Below are 22859 nucleotides of genomic sequence, written 5' to 3' on the forward strand. Positions count from 1 at the left end.
TTAACCTCTGAGCAGTGTTTTCTAAGCCACTGTGGGTATGAAACACCTTTCCATTTACTTTTTAAGTTGATCTGCTTGTTGACCAAAGCAGAATTGTATTTACTATAAGAAATTGAACTTACAGTTTCTATTTCAGCTATTTTATCCACAGAAGCCTTTGAATGCATGTTAAATTTTCATTTGACTCTTAAGAATCCAGGGTATACTTATAAAAATAAGTTATTTTTGAACCCTCTCCCACTGAGAAATTTCAGTAAGCCAAAGAACATATTTTAGACCTACTAATTCTTCACAACTTTTTTCCACTAAATATGGTCTAAAAACTTTGACTAAGCCACACTAAAGGCCAGGAACTTTTCTTCTCTTTGCCTTCTTATACCTTTTTACAACATACGGATTCTTCATCAGCAGGAAGACATAGGCAGGAAAGGAGTTTGACATCCATTTTGCAAACAAAGCAATTGGTGAATGACCTTAGCTCAGGGTCAGCAAATATGTGCTCTCTCAGAACTTAGATCTTTTAACGACCTCCAAGTCCGTTTCCCAGTGATTGTACTAAACTGGAAATGCTAATTTTCCTGTCAGTTGTAAATCTGGTATATAATACGTTTACAATCTTAACTTCTAGAAGACTGACACAGAGCTGTGCTTTCTTTTTAGCCTGTACCCCAGTAGGATGTGTTGAAGACCTTGGGAGAGACAGCGCGAAATTGCACTTGACAAATTTTACTGCAACTTACAAAAGACATCCCTCTTTGTCACCAAATGGCAAAGCTACTTATTATGCTCCGTCTTCCCCTTTACCAGGAGATAGAAAGGTTTCCTCAGACAAAGCAGTTCTTCAGTCATGGACAGATAATGAGAGATTGGTTCCTAATGACTGTGCAGACTTTCCAGAGCACAGCTCCTATGGGAGAAATTCTCTGGAAGATAATTCCTGGGTATTCCCAAGCCCTCCTAAATCAAGTGAGACAGCATTTGGTGAAAATAAAAGCAAAATCTTACCTTTATCCAACCTGCCACCACTGCATTACCTGGATCAACAGAATCAGAACTGCCTTTACAAAAGTTAATTTGACTTGTGACTTGATCAGGAAGACACTGACTCAGTGGTTCTCCCGAGAGATTGTTCAAACTGAAAGTGGACTTTGATTGATGTCTTGTGGAGTTCTCCAGTATGTACATTTGTACATTCTGTATAACATTATATATGTAATTGATTTTCCAGTATGGGAACCTCCAGTTGTACCTTTGATAACAATTATAAATTTTTGCTTCTTGGATAGAATGGAAATGAAAATTTTAGGCATGGTTTTATAAAGTATGTGACCTGCCTAAATATCCAATCATTAAATAAAAAGCAGCCTTTAGTATAAAGGAAAAAACATGTCTGCTGGTTTAGATTGTATCAAGAAGCAAGTAAGAGTGTGAATAATAGCTTGTGCTTCTGCAACTTCCTGATGCATAAAGATTTGAAATATAACGGAATAAAAGTAGGTTATGACATCTCTATGCTATTGTTTCAAGTTTTAAGATTTAAAATCAATTTTAAGTAAAATGTTTGTATATACAAATTTAAAGTGCAATTTGAATTCTAAGACTTGAACTAATGACTATTGAAGCCAACTTTTTCCCAGTATATTTAAATCCTAAATAGTTAAAAATGATGTGGTGTGTGAGTAAACTATTATAACCTTATACAATGTCCAGTTAAAAGTAGAACGAGCATCTCACAGGGCAGTCTCTTCAGTGATGCACAGTGAACCTCCCGTGTGGCCATTTTCAGCAGGACAGCTGTTTGTTGTACACAGAGCAGCTTATACACTGTTAGATGACATTTGAGAAAGTAAATGCTAATTAGCTGCATCGAGAACTAAATCTTGTGCTGTACAATTGTGAAATTTCCCCAGACTCACTCTAAGTGCCCAATCACTTGTAAATATATCAAGAAACAACAAAGATGGCTTCATGTGGAAATTCATCTAAATTTTTTCAAGGTCGAAGCATTAAGAGTATTAGTAATCATGTATTACCTGTTTGATGTAAGAAGACTTTATCCTTTTCTAAGTGGCTTTTCACGTATCTTGAATTCAGAGGATCTCTGACCTTGTATCACTGAATAGAATGCATAGCCAGGCACTGTTCACTGTTGAGTTATCTCAGTCACTTGCTCATGCCTGTCCGTGATTAATGGAATTGGTGTCAGATACTGGAATGTGTTCTGGCCAATGAACACAGCTGACTCAAGGGAGTACAGGCTCCTGCCAAGTAATACAACAAGACCCAATATGCATAAAACAAATACACAACCCCAGGCTCTAGCTGAAGGAACTAACTGTCTGTGTAATAAGAAAGCAGACGAATTTCTCCCGTGACTGCTGAGGCTGTCCATCATCTTAGGACTAATGTAGCTTACTGGTTTGCTTTTTTTCAAACCAAGATGAGAAGGTTTCTTTTGTAAAGAGTCTTATAATGTTTTTGAACAATGCCAAGAAATCGTTTTAATTAAAATTATTTTTGTTTTTAAAATGGAATTGGATGTGAAACACTGTCCTTGCCTATGTATACATATTTCCAAAGTCTGGTATGAATTGTATTTCTAGCGAATTCCCTCTAACTAGTGGTAGCAGTCATCCGAAAGGGCTGCTACCAGCCTGCTGGGTGCTAACAGTGAAAGTGTAAAAAGCTCGTGTAAGACGCCTTAGCTAGGAAAGAGAAACCCTGAAATACGCTTACCTGCTCAGAAAATGTTTAAATATACACTTAGTCAGTGGGACCAGCTCTAGTTTGTGATTCATTAAAATGGACAGTTCCGTTGGCCCTCTTCATCCTAGCGGACAACCCCAATAAGCTTCCCTTGAAATCTCTGTAATCGCTGGATTGCTTTGTAAGAGAATCCAATGAAGCTCACCTGTAAGTCAATAATATTAGGACACAGCCGACAGCCACATGCTCCTTGCTCTTGGTCCTTTATTGTATTGAGCCAAGGCCAAAATAGAACTGCCCCATGAACCTGTAAAAACCCGGAATCCAAAGACACACCTGCAGCAGGCACACTACTCAGGCAAGCGGTGAACGGGAACACGGTTTACCTAGTACCTACTGGTTGCCAGACACACAACAGAAATCTTGTGACTATGTCACTGGCTTCTTGTAGTAACTGTTCCTTTTCTTTGAGTCACTGAAAATAACTGTAGCCCTGTCCGATAGAAATGTGCCAGTGCCAACAGGCCAGCGCAGAGATAGTCGGCTGCTTGGCCGTCTCCCCGTGCTGCCGTATCTTACTGAGTTTGCTCTGCTTGGCCTCCGGTCACCTTCTGTTGATCTGTGTTTTGGGAGAATGGGTTCTTTGAGTTTCAAACAAAAGTAAAGTAGTTCTTTGGTGAGTACACTGTGAAGCTTGAACATGCATTCACTGACTAGGTTCATTTCATACGAATGAGAAAAAAAAATTTCATAGGATTGGAGCCAAAGTTAAATCTTGCCTTCCTGTTTTTTTAAAATAGTTTTTAATATAAAAAGCTTAGACTAGGGTAACACACTAAAAGAGAAACCACAGTTCCTCCCAAACCCTCAATATTACAAAGCAGAAGTTCACACTTAACAATGCCAACTTCTTAAAATCCAAGATTATACAGTATCTTCAGTAGCCAAGTTCAAAAGATCAAGAAACAATGCAGGAACTTTTCTATGAAAGGTTTCAGTAAAATAATTCACCAAATCTCATCTGTTTTCACATAAGCCTCTGATGGCAGTGCTGGCTAGGTTATCGCCATCACAGAGGCTGGCGCACTAAGGGGTGGAGTGAAGAAAGCTCTGGTTCAGCTGCTCCCATTAGCAGTGTTGAAGGCGGTCCATTCCTCCTTTGCTGTAGTCCTTTGACCCCGCACTAGCCATCGGCCTGCGCCATCAGAAGGAAATGCACACAGGAAACTCTGACAGTTAGCACTGTGATTGCAGTCAGAGTTACAGAACTTGGGGTAAGACCAGGAGAACAATATATTTATTTTTCCCCTATTTCATATTTAATAAACCAGAACTCTGGAATAAATATTTTTATTTTATTTTTAAAAAATCACTATTTTCATGATCAGGGTGAGCAAGCACTGTTTCAGCCCATCGTTTCTGGTTTAGGTGGTAACCGGCTTCCGTGAGATGGGACTCCTGGTGAACTCGCGGCCTACATGGTTGTGGGAAGCTTCTGTAGCCTTTTCTTGGTAGGAACTCCAGTTTTTCTGAATTCTTCCCTTTCCTTGAGATACTCCAGTTTGCATTCTTCATAGAAGGCTGGATCATTATAGCTATAAGAAGTAAATCAATACATTTCAAAATAGATAAAATATAAGCTTTATAACAAATAGCTATTCATGTTTAATCTTGAAAAGCTGACTTTCAACAATAGTCACCAAGACACAATAAACATTAACTAGTGAGAAAATCAGAATTAATATTTTTTTTTAATTTTGTAATCAAGTCCTATCACAGAATGGAACGATGCGTGAGGCTACATTCTAGGAGCGAGGGAGGGGAGTTGTCAGTGAGAACACAGTTGGGCCACTCCTTGCAGGGCCACAGAAGAGACCTGGTGAGGAAAGCGAGATGTGTGTGTCACTGCAAGTGGACTGAAGCTCACAGAGTAGATTGTGTATATAGCAGGAAGAGCCCAAGAACACTTGAGGGCACAGCAAACAAATCAGGATGGGCCACTGATGTCACACTACAACAGTCTATCCTAAGAGCAACAGGACAAGACTAATTAGAAGTAAAGGGGTCTTGAATGAATGGCAGTGTGTGCCAGGTAGGCTAAAAGGGAACAGCACAGGTTTTAAAGTTGGATCTCTAATAATAGTATTCAAGCAAGAAATGACAGGCGCCTAACCTAGCCCAAGGAGGAGACGTGGGGATGCAAAAGGAAAGGGCTGACTTGGTAACTAAGCAGAGTTAGTGAGGAGACAGGCGACTCTAGATTATAGAAAACTAATTCAAGCCACACTGCACGGACTGAACCAAAACATTCCCCAGTAAGACATGAATAAGACATGAAGAAAAGCAAAGAAACAGGATCTGTAATGATTTCATCCAGAGGTATAAACTACACTTAGATTTAAGATTCTTAACAGAACCCAAAGAAACCAACTTTAAGCAATAGCTTAAGGGACACAGGGTTGAGGGGTGGAGAAATGTGTGGCCGACTAGACAGCATTGCCAGGGGAATGAAGGAGCTACAATTATCCGAAGGTCGAATGAAAAAGGGGCTGCTTCTTGGATGTGGCCATCAGCAAGCACACTACGATAGAATCCGAAATGGGTCACAATGTAGTGAGGAATGAAGATGAGAGGCAGACACTGTTTCAACATGTTCCTCAAAGAGAGCGGCGGCCACATGCATGCTGTGGCTTGCCATAGTAATTAAAGAACACTTCCTGGGACTTAATGTCAAAGAAAAGAATTCATAACTTTCCATCATTCTTCCGCTAATGTCAAATCTACCTTTGTTTGGTTGCTTTTCTCTCTTCAGCAATAGTCCTCCTTCCCCACAACAAACTAGACCCTGAGGTTCATATTTCTAGTAGGAAAAGAATGTTCAAATAGTGACAATAAATACCAGTCAACTAAGAGTACATCAGAGAGTGTAAGTGCTTACTAAGCACCTACTGTGCATCAAGTACCCTGGTCAATGTACTTACACAGTACATCACAGCCGCACCTAGAAGGCTATCCCTTCTCAGTAGAGGACAGTCAAGGTTGCAAGGCTAGCTAAGTTCTCCCTGAGCCAGTTGAGCCTAGGCTGCCCTCTCTGTAGACTCTTCTGCCACTCTGTTCTAGGGCTGCCCCACCTAGAAAAGGTTTATGTGCAACCAAAAACATGCTATTTTAATTACTAATTAGATGTAATAAATGATACCTATAACTATCAGAGTAGAAACCAAAGGCACTTAGGGAAATTCTTCATTAAATCTGCGTGTGCCTTCAGGACCTACCTACCCACTCAGGCTACATCACTCATACATATACCACTCCTCTGACAATGGAGTGCTGCTGTGTGTGTACGACTTTGTGCCCCAGCTCATGATGGACAGCTCAGGTTTCTTGATAACTTGGTGGTCCATTATCAAACATTCAGTTTCCAGTAAGGCCCAATAGCAGGCCAAGAGCTGTCTCTCAGAGGGAGAATAGCTCTGTATTCAGATGAGAGTAAAGCCTCGCTCCAAATCCCAAAAAGTCTCCTCTGTGGTTAACCCAAAGTGGCCTGCCAAAGGCTCCAAACAGCATCCCTGTCTGCCACTGATAACTCAGGTACCATGAAGTCTTCTAGATAATATGGTCCAAGTGGTAAAGCAGCCTTCACAGCAGCCTGGACCTGTTGAATTTGAGTCACTTGGTAACATACTCAAGTGAGGAATGTGCTGTCTCTAGAATCCAATTAGGTCCACTAAACATTGGACTTCTTTCTTCAGGGCGGAAAGACCCAGGTGCGTTAACTGATCCTTCACCCTGGAAGGAATATCTCTGTATGTATACCCCCACACCGTTGGATTAAATACTCCACTTAGGTAGAAAGCCCTTAAATTTGGTTGGATTTATTTCCCATCTTCTAATACACATATAGTTACCAAAAAGCCCATAGTGGCTGCTACCTCCTGCTCACTTGGTCCAATAAGCATAATGTCATTAATATAGTGTGCTCCAGTGTGATATTTCATATTACAGACATATGATCGAGATCCCATCAAACTAAGTTATGGCACAAGGCTGGGGTTAATATACTATTGAAGTAGAACTATAAAAGTATACTGCTGGCTTTTGGCAACTGAAAGCAAACTGCTTCTGATAGCCCTTATGGACAGGTACAGAGAAGATGGCATTGCTAAGTCAACAGCTGCATACCATGCACCAGGTGATACAATCTGTTCAAGAAAGCACACCTCGTCTGGTACCACAGCTGCAACAGGAATCACTACTTTTGGCAGTTTGAATGAAAGATGGCCCCCATAGGCTCATTCATACCTTTGAATGCTAGATCCCTCCTTGGCAGTACTATTTAGGGACCGATTAGGAGATAAGATGGAAGCTCTCAGCTACTGCTCCAGTACTATGCCTGTCTGCCTGCCTGCCCACTTGTGCCATGTTCCCTGCCATGATGGTCACAAACTCACTTCTGGAACTGTAAATGAGGCCCTTAATTAAATGGTTTCTTATATAAGTTGCCTTGGCCCTGGTGTCTCTTTCACAATAGAAAAGTATTAACTAAGAGTCTACTTGACTAAGTTTTTGCAGACAACTGTCAATTCCCACTACCTATCAGTCTTTGGCATTGGCCACATAGACTTAAAGGGAAATGTGATGAAAGCCACCACCCCTGAGCCTTTCTAGTTATTCATAGTAACACCAATGTCTGCCGTTCTTCCAGGAACGTGGCGCCGTCTCTAGTTCATTACTCCCCTGGTAGAGGCAGGTCTACTGGTTTCCATTTGGTCTTTCCACACATAACAGCTCTCACTCCACAGTTATGGAACCAATGTAAGAATTCTGACAACTTGTATGATATGTGTCCCAACTATACATTCTGTAACTGGGAAATAACCACAGGATGATTCCTAGTAACCCAGGATCCTACTGTGAGTTACATGTCAGCCAAAACACCAGGAGTCACCCACCTTCCGTTAAGTCCATACTTCAACTGGAGGTCCACAGTGCTTCTTGGGGTATCCCAATATCAGTGTCAGTTCAGAACCTATATCCAATAGACTCTGGAAAGTCTGAATATTTCCTTTCCCCAGTGAACAGTTACCTTTCTAAAAGGCTGTAGGTCCTTGTGGGAAAGGATGAAAGAAAGACTAACAGGAAAACTCACAGTTATTTCAAATAATGCTGTTGTACATGGGATAGTGATGTCATGTTAAACATAATTGTAACCTGGTTTTGTTTTCATTTGAAAACTAAAAATTACATAAGGAGATGTGATTATGTGTCAGACTGACAACTTGTGATGGCTACCTAGGTTGTCAACTCATCCATACCGAGAATCCACTAAAATCCAAACAGCTGGGCACACCTGTGAGCCATGTTTCTTGATTGGATCATTTGAGGTCAGAAGACCCACCCTAAGTCTGAGACACACTGTCTGGCTGCAGCGTCTTTCAATGGACATGGAAGAAGGAAGCCTTGCTTTTTGCCTGCTTGCCCTCACTCTCCCTGGCAAGCCCATCTCTCCTCCTGCCGAGGCTTCCTTTGCTGGCAGTGGAACGGACTTCTCCAGAATCCAGCACCGACCAAAGACCAGCGGAGACAGCCAGCCTCTAGGACTGAGCAACTTCTGGCCTTTCTGTCATGACAGCCATTGGTGGGCGAGCCTGACCACCGGCTGTAAGCCATTCTAACCTCCTTTTAATGTATGTAGATGCATTCTGTCAGTTCTCTTCCTCTGGAGAATACATATGTAAAACAATGTAACAAATTTCAGATCTGAGCTTCAGGGTTGAAGACATTTACCTATCCATCAGATCTCTACCATGGTCAACTAGAAGTCCCCACTATAACTTTACCAAACTCCAAATCTCATAACTAAGATGCAGCAGGTTTGGTTCATTTTGATCAGTGTTTTACTGCTAGACAAAACAACAGCTATTCCAACCCCTACCTCCTCCCAATTGTTCTGTCATTATGGCTACCCAAGTGCTACTCAGGGTGATCTTATAGCAAAGCAGTTCCCGAGGAAAACATTCATGTTGCAATTTCTATAATAAATGTATTTCATGACTGGCTCCATACATACCTTTTTCTTCTAACACCTCCTGCCCCCGCCCTTTGCACCTCTTGAATCTGTGTAGCCTGGCCTAGCCTTCAACTAGCATCAATCCTATCTCACACTTTTGAGTGCTGTGCATGCTGTGATTATAAGCATGCATCGTCATGTTCTACTCTCTGGCATTCTCAAAGCACTTTTGGAGAAAAATCTGAGATTCTAGGCTGAGAAGGCGGAGGGTCCTCCTCTCCAGTGGCTGAGAGCAGAGGGACTCCATGGAGCGTGGGCTTTGTGTATCCAAGGGACATCCCCACTCTCCCACATACCCAGCATACCTAGAAAGGGCACTGTGGGACACAGGGCACCTTACAATCCTGTGTGACATGAAAAGAACGGTCTCCTGGCCAAGGGAAACTCATATCGGGGGCAGATCTTTAGTTTTCATTTCCCATGATAATTCTGGACTGGCCGGCCAAGGCCTTCAGGAGCTGACCTGTTCTGTGTACAGCCTCAGCTGTGGAAACTGGACTTGACTCTCTCACTGCTGTGCACATGCATCACCTGAGGGAGTCTATGAAAGGCATCTGCAGTTTTTTAGGGGAAACTTGCTTTTCACAGGTATCACCTATGGACTTAACGAAGGTGTTCTGCTACTGCAGGAGCAGGCAATCCACTGCTCAAACACCGCTTTCCTCCCTGTTAAAGGGCTCTGGTGCCTTTTATAAGGTCACACAGGAAGCACACACTGGCATTGGCAGTCACCAAGGCAAGGGAAATTTGAGGTTCAGGGAAGAAATTCCAGCTGGCTTGTGACCAGGGTTCTGTGCTCAGGCACTAAGTGCTGAGCAGATGGTCTCCAATACACAGAGCAGCGGTGGCTTGTCACCAGGACTCCACACTGCTCACCAGCTTCCTGTACACCGACAGGAAGGACCATAGTTTCTATCAATGACCAACAGATGAATCGGACTAGGTTAGGATGCTCTTTGGCCTCTGCAGATGAACCTACACATTCAGAAACATTCCAGGTTAGAATTCAGGCTGACAGCCTGGACCTGTTCTCCATGGAGAGCACAAACCTGCAGACTGTGTGTGAGGGCCATTTAGCCATTGAAAGCCTATGTGACTTGGCGGGCTGCACTTCAGTCATATCAGGGCTTCCTGTCACCCTCAAGGGTGCTGTATATTGATACAGCAATGGCGGATTTAGATGTGCGTGCAGTATATGGCTTCTGCCTGAGCTATGACAGAAGGTAGGCTTGCATTTTGAGGAAGAAGAGGCATGGTTTCCCTGTCTCAGTTCTAACTAACACATTTATTTCCCATCTGCCCAGAAAATGTGGATTTGTGTGCTAGTGAAGGCTGTGCAGTGCCAGCCTCCTTCAAGGGAGGAGGTAGCTCTGGGCAGGTAGCTCTCCATTCTCTTGATGTAGCACATGTTGTTCTTAGAGGGAAAAGACAGTGGTCTCAGACCAACTGGTCTGCTCAGCTGGCACTTTTGTGTTGAGGCTTCCTGTATCCTCCTGTTTTCTGTAGGACTCAGTACTCTAGCCAGAGCAGACCCTCCTTAAGTGATATACATGGCAACTCACTAAACCTCATTAACAACACTATAATCAGGTCCCAAAGGAACCAGGGACAAGTCTCACTCCCTACCTGGAGCTCCTCCCAGCACTTTTCACATCCTAAACCTCTCCCTCCTGGGGGCTGGGCTTCGCTTCCCCTCCCCCAGTTTCTCTTCCCTATCATAACTTAGCCATTTTGATCATCTCTAGGCTCCTGGCTGGCTCCTCTCCTGGATCTCTCTTGGTCCTCTCTCTCCAACAACCCTCCTCTCATGGCCCACTTCCATCTGGACCCTGGCAGATGTCTTCTTCTGTGCTCTCCCTCATATCGACAGTGAACCTTCCAACTGTACCAAGGGGCAATCACGTCCTCGCTTCCCGTCCACCTTTCACTGCAGAGCCTGGAACCAGCACACCTGTGGCTTCTCCTGAGCTACACTCATTTCTGTTTCTTTAAATGTGTCTGCTGCTTTAGTTTATCACACTTCTGTAAAATACCTGTGTTCCTACAAAAAGCATATGTTTAAGAGGACGAGACGCTCATCTGAGGCACACCAGGAAACAGGACCAGAGGGAGCCTCTCCTCTAAAGTAAAGGGCTCCCTGTGACGGAAGGGTCTGATACTAATGTCTCCTTCCCTAATAGGTTCGGAATTTGTCAATAAAGAAGGCTGAGAGCCAATTACTGGGCAGAGGTACAGATGGGACTTCTGGGTCCCAGGAGGAACAGACAGAGGCAAGGAAGGAGGGAGGCGTTTCTGCTTTCTGCCATGCTTTGAAGGAAAAGGGACGCAGCAACCATGTCAGACCTTGGGGGCAGCTCGGGCCTTCAGCCTCCTCTCCAGGCAGGTGGACAAAGATGTTTGACAGGGACTAGGTGGAATGAGCCACTAAGATTAGGGCAGGAGGAGGAGAGATAATAAATTGGTAAGGGCACACCCTTCCTGGTGGTAGTTATCTGTGCCCCGCAACTGTGCCTAGCAGGCAAGTTTTAAAGTAATAAAGCTGTGTGAGTGTCATGGCTGCGAGCAATCCAAGCTGAGCCAGGTGGAACAAAAGGGAGCCTGAGGGGCTGGCAGTGCAGCAGCTCTTGGGCAAGGTGGAGCTGTCTGTTGCCTTTTACTTTTTGGTTTTGGTTTTTTGTTTTTGTTTGTTTGATTCACCAGGTGTGTTTTAGTACCTACTAATCACTTATTTAAAAATTTACAAAAATTGCATTTATATACAAAGTTGCTTAATACAGGGAACGTGGTTTTTAAAATGACACAACAACAGGTTCTGCAGTTCCTGCCCAGCAACCACCCGCAGCCGAGACTGCCTCGGAGAAAAACATGCAAACTCTCGGTTTCCTCATCTCTAACTGCAGAGATGGGAAACGGCTCTGGGTAACCTCGTCCCTTCCAATGGTGGCATTCTAAAGCCCTGCAGTTAATCCGTAAGGGACTCACAAGTGTTCTCTCTCAGGTTACTCTCCTAGGACGACATCGCACACTGTGCTCACAGTTGTGCTTCACTGGCTGCAGCTGGAAAGACACAAGAGGGACCGACAGCTTGCCAAAAGTAAACTCTCACAACTAACAATTAACAACCTAGGGAAATACGGTGATATCATTTGTCAATACTGTATACAGTAATGTACACAATAAACACATATAGGGGGAGACAAATGCATTCAGTAAAGTCTGCTTTCTTTCTTCTTTGCTTTATTCTCCTAGTTTCACTATGTAGCTCTGGCTGTCTTGGAACTCAGAGGTCAGCCTCCCAAGTGCAGGGATCAAAGGCATGGGACACTACATCTGCATACTATCATTTAAAGACTTAGAAAAACTAAGCTGGGAGGAGTGGCTCCTAAATGTAATACCAGTCCTCAGGAGGCGAAGGCCAAGTGGACAAGGCCAAACTCAAGGCCATCTTGGGCTCCATCGTAAACTCCAAGATAGCTACAGCTACATATCCAGACCCTATCTCAAAACCAATTAATAGAAAGAGCTGAGGAAATACAGTTAAGTACTCATGGAGATGGCACTAAAATGCTAATATAAAAAGAATTGGTTAGGTACAGCCACTTTGGAAATCACAAGGACACTTGCTCAACTAGTGGAACAACTTCTAGTCACTATAGCCAGAAACAGGAAACAACCTAGATGTCCTTCAACTGAAGAACATGTGGTTCATTTACACAATGGAATATTACTCAGCTGTTAAAAAAACCAATGACATCATGAAATTTACAAGCAAATGGATGAAACTAGAAAAAACTAACCATCCTGAGTGAGGTAACCCAGACCCAGAAAGATAAACATGGCGCGCACTCACTTCTATGGTATATGCTCACTGTAAGCTAAATGCCAATAATCCTAAGGCCCACAGACCCAGAGAGGCTAAGTCACAGGGAGGGCTTAAGATAAGACTGGGAACCTCCCTGGGAAGGGGAACTGGAACTAACATCATGGGTGCAGGGGTGGGGTGGGAGGAGTATGGACAGAGGGAGGGAGAGGACTGAGAGAGACAACTGGAAGTGGGGGCCTCTCAGGGGTGAGCTGCAAACCTAGTGCAATGGAAACCCCCAGAGATCTACAACACCAGCTAAGGGTCCCAGCAATGCGGGATACAGAACCTGAAATGGCCTCGTCCTGTAACCGGGCAAGGCTTCCAGGGGAGGGACTGGAACACCAACCCAGCCACAGAACCATTGACCTACACTGTGCCCTGCCCACAAGATGTGCTGGGGTAAGGGCGGCACAAAAATTGCGGGAGTAGCTAACCAATGACTGGTCCAGTTGAGACCCTTGCCATGAGAGCGAGCCCACTCCTGACACTGCCTGACAGGCCAGGAACGAAAGGCTGGAGAGACCTAGGATAGAACCAAACATGACTGAAAAAAGAAAAGAAAAAAAAGTCAAGGAAATGATTCCTAAAATTCTGCTATACTCAGATCGGTGCCTAACCCAGTTGCCATCAGAGAAGCTCCCTCCAGCAGTTGATGGAAACAGCCAAACATGGGGCAGAATAAACAACCTGGGCTCGTAGAAGCTCACAGACACAGGAACGACAATCAGGGAGCCTGCATGGGACTGCCCTGCATATAGGCCCTCTGCACGTAGGAGACAGTTGTGTAGCTTGGTCTTCTTGTGGGACTCCAGAAGTGGGAGCAGGGGCTGTCTCTGACACGTATGCCTGCTTCTGGGACCCTTTCCTCCTGTTGGGTTGCCTCCTCCAACCTCAAGACAGGGAGGCGCCTAGTCTTACTTCAACTTAATATGCCGTGTTTGGCTGATGTCCATGGGAAACCTGCCCTTTTATGATTTGATAAAGCTTCAAAAATTGAAATTTGCTTTTAGAGCATCCATATCATTTGTTGCAACTTTTCCAGGAGCTGAAACAACAATTCAACAAATTGCCAGGCTGAAAAGTTCCTAGGGATCATCTTGTTCCGTTGCTTTTCAATAGAACTAAAAAGCAGGCTGTACTCAGTTTATAAACCAACCTGCTGTAGAAAAAGTATGTGTTAAGCCCTGTGGAAAATCATACAGCCAATTCTTCCAAAGATAATTTTTTAAAATCCCTTCCTAAATGTTTTTCTCTTAGAATAACCTGTAACATACAGATGTCTTAACCAGCAACATGAAGAATTTGGTGGGCAGAGGTACAGAACATATTACAGGTAGTGAGTTAATAACATTCTCCTACTACACACTTGTGCAATCACAGACCCACAAGCATTGAGGTGACAACTTACTAAGCAGTTAGACAGTCTTTCAATGCAGAATTCTCTTTCCGGCATTTTAATACCATAAGGATCCCAGAGTCCTTGCAACATCTGGTAAAATCTGAAAAAAAAAATTACATTAACATGATTTTTAAAGTTCTAACAGCCTCTCACTTAGAATCCACTGTCCATACTGTATACATTCCATGGTCGGTTAAACACATGCACACTGCTGAAGGGCAGACAGCAAGTATTGCAGAAAAGGATCTGAGAAGAGGACTTGTAAGATCAAAGCAGGAGAGACACACTGACCACAGTGACCTCACCATAGGATCTCCAGTGGGACATGAATGCATCCCAAGGGAAATAAGTAACAAGATGTGGTGGTTTGAGGAAAATGGCCCCACAGGCCCACAGGCAGTGGCACTAGTAGGAGGCATGGCCTTGTTAGAGAAAATATGTCCCCGGGGTGGGCTTTAAGTTTTCAACTGCTCAGGTGAGGCCCAGTGTCTTGCTCCTCCTGCTGCTTGCTGATCTGGATGTACAACTCTTAGCTCCTCCAGCACCATGGCTGCCTGCACGCTGCCGTGGTTCCCACCATGATGGACTAAACCTCTGAACCTTTAAGCCAGCCCCAATTACATGTTTTCCTTGTAAAAGTTGTGTGGTCAAATTTTCATTACAGCAATAGAAACCCTAAGACAGAAATTGGTACCAGGGGTGGGTTATTGCTATGACAGGCATGACCGTGTTTTAGTTTGAAGGAATATAGACTTTGTGACTTTCGTTAGGAAAACAGCTGGATGCTTTAAGTGGGCCTTAATGGGCCACACTAGTGGGAGCACGGAAGACAGCAGTGCCGAGGGTGATCTGAACTGTGGGCCTGGATCACACTGGTGGGAGCACGGGAGACAGCAGTGCCGAGGGTGATCTGAACTGTGGGCCTGGATCAAACGGCTTCAGATTCAGAGTGACTGTGTGGCCTGGACACTACTCTTGGGATATTTTGGCTGCTTTCTGCCCTTGTCCATAAAATCTACCTGACGCTAAATAGAAGAGTTATAGCTTAGCAGCAGAGACGATTTCCAGACACCTTAGCATTGACTGTACTGCTTGGTTATTAGTGAAGAGAAACAAACTAAGCAAGGGGAAATCCAAGATGCACAGTTTGAGGAGAAAGAGGCACCAGGACTATAAACAGATCAGAGAGAAGCCTGATGCTAGGTGGAATGTCGGAGAGCAAGAACATACCCGACTAAGCTTCAAATCTGTGAAAAGGAATAAAGAGAAGCAAAAGGGAAGTAAAAAAGAAATCGGGGCCTGGCATGGTGGTGTGCACCTTTAATCCCAGCACTCCAGAGGCAGAGGCAGGAAAATCTTTGAGTTCAAGGTCAGCCTGATCAACAGAGAAAGTTCCAGGACAGCCAAGCTTAGGCAGTGAAGGAAACCATCAAAACCAGAAAGCTGGTGGAGATATGACTGAATGAGAGGCCTGTGTTCCGGCTCCAGGAAGCAGCAGAACTTGGCAGTTCGGCCTATGGTTCTGGCTCTAGAGTGAAGGACAGAAGAAAGTGCTGGTGGGATCTCCCTCCACCACTAAGGAAAGTCACTGAGGCCAGGTCTGTGTCAAGGGTGTTGCTACATGGAGGCCTAGAGAGGCCGCTCTGCCAAGCCTGGATTGCCTTTGAGACCCCAAGATGTTAGAGATGGCAGAGTGGTGGGATACCTGCCAAGGAGCAACGCCAACAGGAAGTGGAACCAGCCCAAGAGAGAAGTGTGCTGCAGTCAACCAGGCTGAAAGGAGTTGGGGATCTAAAGCGCCTTTTGATATCAGACATGGAGATGCAGAGTTTGGAGTTCACCCAGCTGTCTTTCAGTCTTGTTTTCCTCATTATGTTCTCTTTCTTCCCTTTTGGAATGGCAATGTATATATGTTGAAAGCATGCGATCTGATTTTTCATTTTGATTCTATAGGAGATTGCAGTTAAGAGACTGTATGAGCCTCCATGACTTTAAACTTTGAAACAGTGCTGTAACTGTGATAGACTCTGGAACTTTTGAACTCAGGCTATGATACAAGCCTATGGAAGCCAGAGAGGGGAATGTGGTGGTTTGAATAAAAATAGACCCCACAGGCCCATATTTAGTGATACTATTAAGAGATGTGGCCGTCCCTGGGGGGAGTAGGGGGGTTGAGGTTTCAGATGCTCAAGTGTCATTCTCTTCCTGCTGCCTGCTGATCTGGATGTAGAACTCTCAGCTTCTTCTCCAGCACCATGTCTGACTGTATGTCTGACTGTATGTCTGACTGTATGTCTGACTGTATGTCTGACTGTATGGTGTCATGCTTCCTGCCATAAGGACAGTAGACTAAATCTCTGAACCTCTAAGCTAGCCCCGATAAAATGTTCTCCTTATAAGAGTTGTGGTATGGTATCTCTTTAAAGCTACAGAAACCTTAACTAAGACAGAAGTTAGAACCATCCCCAGACCCAGGTATCTGCATCCATCTCTTTCTTCTCAGCACACGGGAGAGCTGAGGACTTCCCCCTGCTGGCAGCACAGCCTCCCTTTCTGAAGATCCCTTTAAAGTCTAGTACCAGGGAGGGATCTCATTCTTCTCAAGTCCTAAATGCCATAAAAATCGCAAACAGTCCTCCCTTCCGTCTCCTTCTGTGACCACACCAGCCACACTGCACTTTCAGTCTCTGGTGCCACCATCCACCCACAGCCAATGGACACTGGCTTACACTTGCGTTGGATCAGGCCCAGTCCCCCCAGTCCTCCCCACAGGCCAATGTGCAATGTGCTCTGCTCCATATCTTAGCAGTTATCCTCCTAACTGTCGGCTACTCTGTGGCTACTGCCATTCAAGCAGTTTTAGGCTCTGCTGTCAAGTAGCCAGCAATTAACACTCAGGTGTTAAACATGACACCAGCCTCGCCAAGAAGCTGTCGGGTATAGCCTCAATGCTTTGAGAGTTTGTGTAATATAAATTACCAAGGTTGCATCTTCCCTTGAGCCATGTGCTGCATTCTAATCACTAAACAATGTAAGTCACATATAATTAGCTTAAAGCAAGAAGGCCATTTCAGGAGTCTCTATAGAGCTACATACCTATAATATGTGACAAAATATTTTTACATCACAGCAAACAGAAATGACTGAAATAAATGTGTACAAAACTTACTAGGAGGGATTTGGCCAAAACTAAAGCCCCACAGCAGACACACCTGAATCTACCAGAGCAGGACAGCTAGAACAGGAGCAAGGGTCAGAGATGAGATGAACTTAAGCAGTGCATAGGATGTGATCCCATGCAGAATTATCTCTTATGCTCCATCACAGCAGAGTGAGTGGTCCTTAGATCTCAGCCCTCCATCCCAACTCCACCTGTTTAATCTGAACATTATCCATCATTTCCTTCACCCCAATGTCAAGGGTTTCTGTTCACTATACAGAAGAGCTGTGCTAAGTCGAACCCAGTGAGTTTTTGTTTGAGCAGACAAGGCTAGCCCATTATCAGTAGACACCCAGGGCATCAACGTGGCTATCAAAACAGCCTTCACTTCTTATTTTGGACGCCCATTTTTCTATGTATCTATGTATCTATCTTTGTACTTGGAGCACTGTGTTAAGATATGATCAAAAACAGAAAAAGACATGGCAGTCATCAAAGGGAATGTGTCCATAGAGTTAACACAGAACTGACCACTTGACTATAGGGTTCCAAAGAGAACTGCCATGTTCAAGAGTGGTGATTAAAAGTAAGCTAGACACCCCTTCCCTGTGCCCTACTGCGACCTCATCACACCTATGCCCCTTCCCTGTGCCCTACTGTGACCTCATCACACCTGCGCCCCTTCCCTGTGCCCTACTGTGACCTCATCACACCTGCACCCCTTCCCTGTGCCCTACTGTGACCTCATCACACCTGAGCCCCTTCCCTGTGCCCTAATGTGACCTCATCACACCTGAGCCCCTTCATTGTGCCCTACTGTGACCTCATCACACCTAAGCCCCTTCCCTGTGCCCTACTGTGACCTCATCACACCTGTGCCCCTTCATTGTGCCCTACTGTGACCTCATCACACCTAAGCCCCTTCCCTGTGCCCTACTGTGACCTCATCACACCTGCGCCTCTTCCCTGTGCCCTACTGCGACCTCATCACACCTGTGCCCTTCCCTGTGCCCTACTGTGACCTCATCACACCTGAGCCCCTTCACTGTGTCCTACTGTGACATCATCACACCTGTGCCCCTTCCCTGTGCCCTACTGTGACCTCATCACACCTGTGCCCCTTCCCTGTGCCCTACTGCGACCTCATCACACCTGTGCCCCTTCCCTGTGCCCTACTGCGACCTCATCACACCTGTGCCCCTTCCCTGTGCCCTACTGTGACCTCATCACACCTGTGCCCCTTCCCTGTGCCCTACTGTGACCTCATCACACCTGCGCCCCTTCCCTGTGCCCTACTGTGACCTCATCACACCTGAGCCCCTTCCCTGTGCCCTACTGTGACCTCATCACACCTGCGCCCCTTCCCTGTGCCCTACTGCGACCTCATCACACCTGCGCCCCTTCCCTGTGCCCTACTGTGACCTCATCACACCTGAGCCCCTTCCCTGTGTCCTACTGTGACCTCATCACACCTGCGCCTCTTCCCTGTGCCCTACTGTGACCTCATCACACCTGTGCCCTTCCCTGTGCCCTACTGTGACCTCATCACACCTGCGCCTCTTCCCTGTGCCCTACTGTGACCTCATCACACCTGTGCCCCTTCCCTGTGCCCTACTGTGACCTCATCACACCTGCGCCCCTTCCCTGTGTCCTACTGTGACCTCATCACACCTGCGCCTCTTCCCTGTGCCCTACTGTGACCTCATCACACCTGTGCCCTTCCCTGTGCCCTACTGTGACCTCATCACACCTGCGCCTCTTCCCTGTGCCCTACTGTGACCTCATCACACCTGTGCCCCTTCCCTGTGCCCTACTGTGACCTCATCACACCTGCGCCTCTTCCCTGTGCCCTACTGTGACCTCATCACACCTGTGCCCCTTCCCTGTGCCCTACTGTGACCTCATCACACCTGCGCCCCTTCCCTGTGTCCTACTGTGACCTCATCACACCTGCGCCTCTTCCCTGTGCCCTACTGTGACCTCATCACACCTGTGCCCTTCCCTGTGCCCTACTGTGACCTCATCACACCTGCGCCTCTTCCCTGTGCCCTACTGTGACCTCATCACACCTGTGCCCCTTCCCTGTGCCCTACTGTGACCTCATCACACCTGTGCCCCTTCACTGTGTCCTACTGTGACCTCATCACACCTGAGCCCCTTCCCTGTGCCCTACTGTGACCTCATCACACCTGTGCCCCTTCACTGTGTCCTACTGTGACCTCATCACACCTGTGCCCCTTCACTGTGTCCTACTGTGACCTCATCACACCTGTGCCCCTTCACTGTGTCCTACTGTGACCTCATCACACCTGTGCCCTTCCCTGTGTCCTACTGTGACCTCATCACACCTGTGCCCTTCACTGTGCCCTACTGTGACCTCATCACACCTGAGCCCCTTCCCTGTGCCCTACTGCGACCTCATCACACCTGAGCCCCTTCCCTGTGCCCTACTGTGACCTCATCACACCTGAGCCCCTTCCCTGTGCCCTACTGTGACCTCATCACACTTGTGCCAAAGGGCTAGAAAAAACATCATTGCCAAACTGAGTTCTGCCTGAAGAAAGCAGGCTAGCTGGCAAATACCAAGGACATTTTGGAAAATACAGCAGCTACTATCAAAAGTTTAACTCATAATTTTAACAAACCCAACATTCTACTGCCTTAGTTCAGCACAGAACACATGGGCACTACATTGTTTAAATATCCATTTCCCCAAAATTAATGGAAGTGCAGTAAGCTGGGAAGTGGCAGAAGCAGTGTTTCTGTGTTCCCCTCACGTGAGAGGTGCTGTCCAGGGTCCTCGTCCATGCCCAAATCTCTTTGGAGGAGCTGTAACTTACCTGAAGCCTCAACTTGTTTTATAACACAATTTTAATGAGAGTCTTTCTTTCCTCCTGCATTAGCATAGCATATAATCATGTAGAATTAATGTTGCTAACACTGCCAACCGACTGTAAAATGATACTCTGGAATTCAGTCTTAAAAGTAAAGAGCTTCCACCTATCAGTTTTCTGTGAAATGTTAAAGAGCTGCATGCCCAATTCTATCAATCTTTGAATATTAATGAAGCCATAAAAACTATACAAATAGGACCCAAAAAAAGAACTAAAAATTAGTAACTATTAAAGTAAATTATACAGGAGATAGAGGAAGGACTAAAGGAGCTGAAGGGGTTTGCAACCCATAGGAAGAACAACAATATCAACCAACCAGACCACCCCCCAGAGCTCCCAGAGACTAAACCACCAACCAAAGAGTATACACATGAAGGGACCTATGGCTCCAGTGCACAGGTAGCAGAGGGTGGCCTTGTAAGATATCAATGGGAGGAGAGGCCCTTGGTCCTGGGAAGGCTTGATTCCCTAGTGTAGGGGAATGCCAGGGTGGGGAGGGGGACTTGATGGGTGGGTGAAGGAGCACCCTCATAGAAGCAGGGGGAGGGAGGATGGGATTGGAGGTTTCCAGAGGGGAAACCGGGAAAGAGGCTAACATTTGAAACGTAAATAAATAAACTATCCAATAAAAAAAGAACTACAAAAATTAAATTTCATTTAATTAAACTTATGTTACGGTGATTCAGCTACACATGAACAATGAGAGACTGAGAGACTAAGTTGTTCTAAAGGTTAATGAGATGTGCATTCAAGACTTTTTCTTTCTTTCAGAAAATACCAAGAACATAAAAATCCTTTAATCTCAGTACTCAGAAAGCAGAGGCAGGCAGATCTCTGTAAGTCTAAAGTCAGCCTGGTATATAAAGCAAGTTCCAGGACAGCCAGGGCTACATAGAACCTGTGTCTAAAAACAAAACAAAACATTGAAATCCATATATTTGTACAGCCTTCATTTCTCTTAAATAAACTACCTAGTATAAAACCATAGCAAACCACTGATGAGGCAGTTTAGTAGCCGCCAAAAATAAAATAGCACCCGATGCCTCAACTCCTATTGTGTCTATATCCTATCGTGAAAAATTCTCTTACGTATTTCTAAACATTTTAAGCAAGAATTTTACACATTAAAAAATGTCTTCTCCTGTGCAACTTGATCTTCATGTGGGTTCCGAACAACTGGAGCAGGAACTGTCCAAAAGCTGCTGCCTGTCTGTGGATATGTTCTTCTAGCTGGGCTGCCTTGTCTGGCCTCAGTGGGAGAAGATGTACCTAGCCTCACAGAGACTTGAAGTGCCAGGGTAGGGGGATCCCCAGGGGCCCCCACCCGCTCAGAGGAGGAGGGTAGGGAATACGGGAGAAGGTATTGTGGGAGCGGGTAACTGGGAGAGGGCAGTGAGCAGGATGCAAAGTGAATAAGAAAATAATAATAGCAATAATGATGATGATGATTGTTATGATTAAAATGGCTTCTCCAAAGTCACTACAGTGAGCTGTTGTTCCCATTTCATTTACTTTCCCGGTGACCCAATGAGTTTTGACTAGAGTCCCTGCCATGAGCACGGGTGAAGGGCTATCCGTAGGAACCACCAGTGGCGGACACTTCCATTGTCTATTTGAAAAGGCCAGTGAGTAAACTCACACATGCGTTAATGAAGCCTCTCTTTTCCTTTCATGAGCTTCTCATAGGAGCCACACAATGATAAACTCTGCACTTTAGATCTAAGTGCAGTATGAGCACACTGTACTAGAATCATGGATGCAGTCGTCTTTCCACAATGTCACACCATTATGTTAAAGAATGATGACACATTCACAAGCTACATCATCAGTATATTGACTGCACTTGCCAAGTGGTCCCAATTTCCCTTGATAGCTGGCTGATGAGAGATTAATTTCGAACTTAATTACTAATATTAACTCTCAGATCACACATCATATAGTAATTATATCTCTTTGGGTGTATGTATGTGGAGGGTTACAAAAGGGTTAAAGAGGAGACAGACTTCAAAGAGGTGGAGGTGGACACGGATACCAACAATCTAAGGGTCACAGCGGGTAGTTAGATTATTAAACAAATCAGCTGGAAAGCCAGTCAGGGCCTCAGGATGGAGTGAAGCTGCAGAGGTGAGGTATATTAGGAGCCTGGAGACTGGCCCTGGACTCACGAACACACACACACAGACACAGAACACACAGAACACACAGGGCACTGTAAGGCCTATCAGGTGGCATGGCCCCAGCTAAGCTGGCACACAGGCCTCCGTCTCCATTCCCTTAAGAGTTCTCTTTGTGGAATGCATGAGGTGCTGCAGCTTTCCACGTCTCAGGTGCTCAGAAATTCTTGTCTGGAGTGTCGGTAATGTCTGTGTCCCCACGTGGTCTTCAGGAATGAGTTGTTCTCAGTCTGTACTTCACAGATGGTGCCGGGGCCTGCATTCACAGGGACATGCAGAATCATCCTTCCTCTGTGTTTGTGCTTCAAATGGAGCCAAATGCGGCTTTGTGAGATGGGTCACCAGAGAGACACTGCCTGAAGCCAATGTTCCACACCATTTGGAGAACTCAGTGCAATGCAGGGGAGTCAGATCTCAACCAAGTGCTACGAGAACTTGAAAGGAAGGTATGAGAACGGTCCAGTGTGGCCAGCAAATAAAACACCTGAGTACCTGCCTTTTGTAAAGGACCACAGGTGGGAGATGCTCAAATGGAGTGGCCATGACCAGCACGAATGATGAGGGGTGGAGGACTGAGAAAGTAGCCAGGCA

General features: G+C 45.4%; 2 protein-coding genes across 4 annotated transcripts in view; one reads left to right on the forward strand and one right to left on the reverse strand.

Moving 5' to 3' along the window:
• Nucleotides 1-8765, forward strand: part of Azi2 (5-azacytidine induced 2) — a 30187-nt gene extending 21422 nt beyond the window's left edge. Inside the window, exon 8 of one of the 2 annotated variants that reach the window (XM_021171239.3) lies at nt 8003-8765. In XM_021171239.3, the coding sequence (XP_021026898.1) occupies nt 8003-8076 (74 nt within the window). In that variant the 3' untranslated portion in view covers nt 8077-8765. Of the gene's footprint in view, nt 1-660; nt 2535-8002 lie in introns of those variants that run through there. The other variant, XM_021171237.3, reaches the window with a different exon arrangement.
• Nucleotides 4041-22859, reverse strand: part of Cmc1 (C-X9-C motif containing 1) — a 78225-nt gene continuing 59406 nt past the window's right edge. Inside the window, exons 3-4 of one of the 2 annotated variants that reach the window (XM_021171243.2) lie at nt 14050-14140; nt 4041-4301 (exon numbers count right to left, since the gene is read on the reverse strand). In XM_021171243.2, coding sequence (XP_021026902.1) covers nt 4181-4301; nt 14050-14140 — 212 coding nt within the window. In that variant the 3' untranslated portion in view covers nt 4041-4180. The remainder of the gene's footprint in view (nt 4302-14049; nt 14141-22859) is intronic. The other variant, XM_085828161.1, reaches the window with a different exon arrangement.

The sequence above is a fragment of the Mus caroli genome, unplaced genomic scaffold, assembly GCF_978045245.1.
Source record: "Mus caroli unplaced genomic scaffold, Mus_caroli_1 scaffold_11, whole genome shotgun sequence".
NCBI classification, from domain to species: Eukaryota; Metazoa; Chordata; class Mammalia; order Rodentia; family Muridae; genus Mus; species Mus caroli.